Below are 2,417 nucleotides of genomic sequence, written 5' to 3'. Positions count from 1 at the left end.
GGGGGGGGAACTCTTGACAAACCGATCCGATTGGTTTCCTTCTGAAACTCACTCAGAGAGACAACCTGCAATTGGCAACTAGGCCTCAGCCCTCAAGGGGTGACTCTACATCTTTCAGTCATTACTTCTGCCTTCTCCGCATTAGCATAACGCCGGCAGTTCAATAATTAAAAAGTAGCACGGCAATAATTATAAAAGACCCATTTAGCCTGGAAGACTATTTTACTGCAGCTGAAGAGAAATCTAATATTAGTAAAATTATTCCAAGGCAATTTCTTCTTTAATTATGCTACGGCAAATTTAAAACTTATGAAAAGCATACTAAGAATTAGGAAACCAGGTGGAAAGGTTGCATCTAAAAAATGTATTTATGATTATTTATTTTTTAATCTTTGAGAGACAGAGACAGACAAAGCAAGCAGGGGAGGGGCAGAGAGGGAGACACAGAACCTGAAACAGGCTCCAGGCTCTGAGCTGTCAGCACACAGCCCGACGCGGGACTCGAACCTACGGACTGTGAGATCATGACCTAATATCAGGCGCCCCTATATTTATGATTTTTAAAACTCGGTGTAACCATCAGGGCAAGGGCATTTAGAACAACCTCCTACTCGGTGAAACAGTCTTACTAACACTAGTTAACAGCGCCTGACTGCGCAGAGTAGCCTTACCATTTGTATTTCTTCTGGGGATAATTCGTCTTCGCCTTTGCCATCTCCCCACGTGCCCAATTCAGGTTGGGAGTCGGCCGGAACCTTTTCTGTTAAAAAACAAAACAGAACAAAACAAAAAGAATAAGAAAAAAAAAGAGAAACACAGGGCAAAATACTTCATTTAGAAGATGCTGGCTTCAGACATAGGTGCGCTGGGAGCACAAGATGGAAGAGGGCCTTCTGGTTTGTCCACGTTTGGGTATCCGCTGCCTCACACTCAGGCGCTGTACTGTGGTGCTTCTACAGTGTTTAGGCGTGTGTGTGTGTGTGTGTGTGTGCGCGCGCGCGCGCGCGCCCGTGCGTGTGGCAGAAGGCGCCCCTGCACAGCCTCAGTGCCATAGTGACTTCAGCAAGGCTACAAATCGAAGGGCCAGTCTTTAAGTGTGCTTGACCATAAAACACGAGCGCACATGCCCGCCCTCTATCTCTGAAGCACTGCAGTATGTGGGCATTTCCATTAAAAACGCCAGGACAGGACACAGCACTCGCTGACCCTATTCCTCTCTGAGAAGGAGCCACTGCGAGCACTTGACGTGGCCTCACAGACCTTGTCCAGTGTGCTCGCATGCACACACCTGGTAATTCCCTGCCTCCTCCCCACCCCCACACTGCAATCCAGTGTGTGTACACAGTGGCTCATAAAACTTGCTGCGTACGGCTTCACTGTACCTGGGAGATTACCTCGCATCTGTCACATAGATAGATCTGCCTCATTCTCTTGAAATGCTGCAGGATATTCTGCTGTGAGGAGGCACCATTCCTCACGTGGCCATCACCCCAAGGACACACCTTCACTTCTCTGGATCTCTCCCGGGTGCGAAGGCTCCGGGCGCCAGTCCACACCTGGAGTGCTCCCACTCTACTCTGGACGCACTCTGCGCATGAACTGCTGACTGCAGGTGTGTGAACGTCTTAGAGAACTTTTTAACCACGATCACATAAATGCGTGATGAACGCTTGATCAAGTGTGCCAACACCCTGGGCTCCGAGGAAGGGCTGCGAGGCTCGGGAGGGGCGTGCGGTGGGAACCGGGCAGTGGATGGAAGAGCTCCATCCTTGGTGGAGGCTGTAATGGGGTGTTTTTTTTTTTAAGTTCATTTATCTTATGAGAGAGAGAGCGAGCGAGCCAGCAGAGGTGCGGCAGAGAGAGAATCCCAAGCAGACTCCATGCTGTCAGTGCAGAGCCCGACATGGGGCTCGATCTCATGAGCCTGACATCATGACCTGAGCAGAAACCAAGCATCGGATGCTGGACTGACGGAGGCCCCAGGTGCCCCACGGGGTCTCTCTTTCTAAAGGTGACTTTGTGTCTCGCGTCCCAGTGGTGCCTCGAGGCTTGTGAGCAGGGTGCCAAGTACTGCTTCTTTTTCTTTTCTCCCTTTTTCTCTCTCAACCCCAGTAACTTCCCACAGTGACCTCAGCCCCATGAGATGGGCCAAGTCCAGAGTGTCGGTTTTGAGACTGTGACAGGGAAGGGAGCGTATGACAGCACCAGTTTAGGTGACACTATTCCAGATACATCATTACAAAAAGCCTCCATGTATCCAGAACACAGTGCAGGTTTAAAAAACAATGGCTGTTTGTGCCAGAACTATATTTATAAAATGTATATATAATTTATATTAATATACATGTAAATAGAATAAACATGCATCATTTATATATAAAAGGCTGGAAGCACCTTGAGAAACTGCCAGGTGTTTT

At 48.7% G+C, this 2,417-nt stretch overlaps 1 protein-coding gene across 3 annotated transcripts in view; it reads right to left on the bottom strand.

The window, feature by feature from the left end:
- The window catches only part of STX18 (syntaxin 18), a 119,860-nt gene that overhangs the window by 14,297 nt on the left and 103,146 nt on the right, over positions 1 to 2,417 (bottom strand). For all 3 annotated transcript variants that reach the window (XM_077750520.1, XM_077750519.1, XM_077750521.1), the window contains exon 7: positions 672 to 760. In XM_077750520.1, coding sequence (XP_077606646.1) covers positions 672 to 760 — 89 coding nt within the window. The remainder of the gene's footprint in view (positions 1 to 671; positions 761 to 2,417) is intronic.

The sequence above is a fragment of the Crocuta crocuta genome, unplaced genomic scaffold, assembly GCF_008692635.1.
Source record: "Crocuta crocuta isolate KB4526 unplaced genomic scaffold, BGI_CrCroc_1.0 scaffold179, whole genome shotgun sequence".
NCBI classification, from domain to species: Eukaryota; Metazoa; Chordata; class Mammalia; order Carnivora; family Hyaenidae; genus Crocuta; species Crocuta crocuta.
Note: the sequence above shows the minus strand (reverse complement) of the source record. Positions and strands in the feature narration are given on the sequence as shown.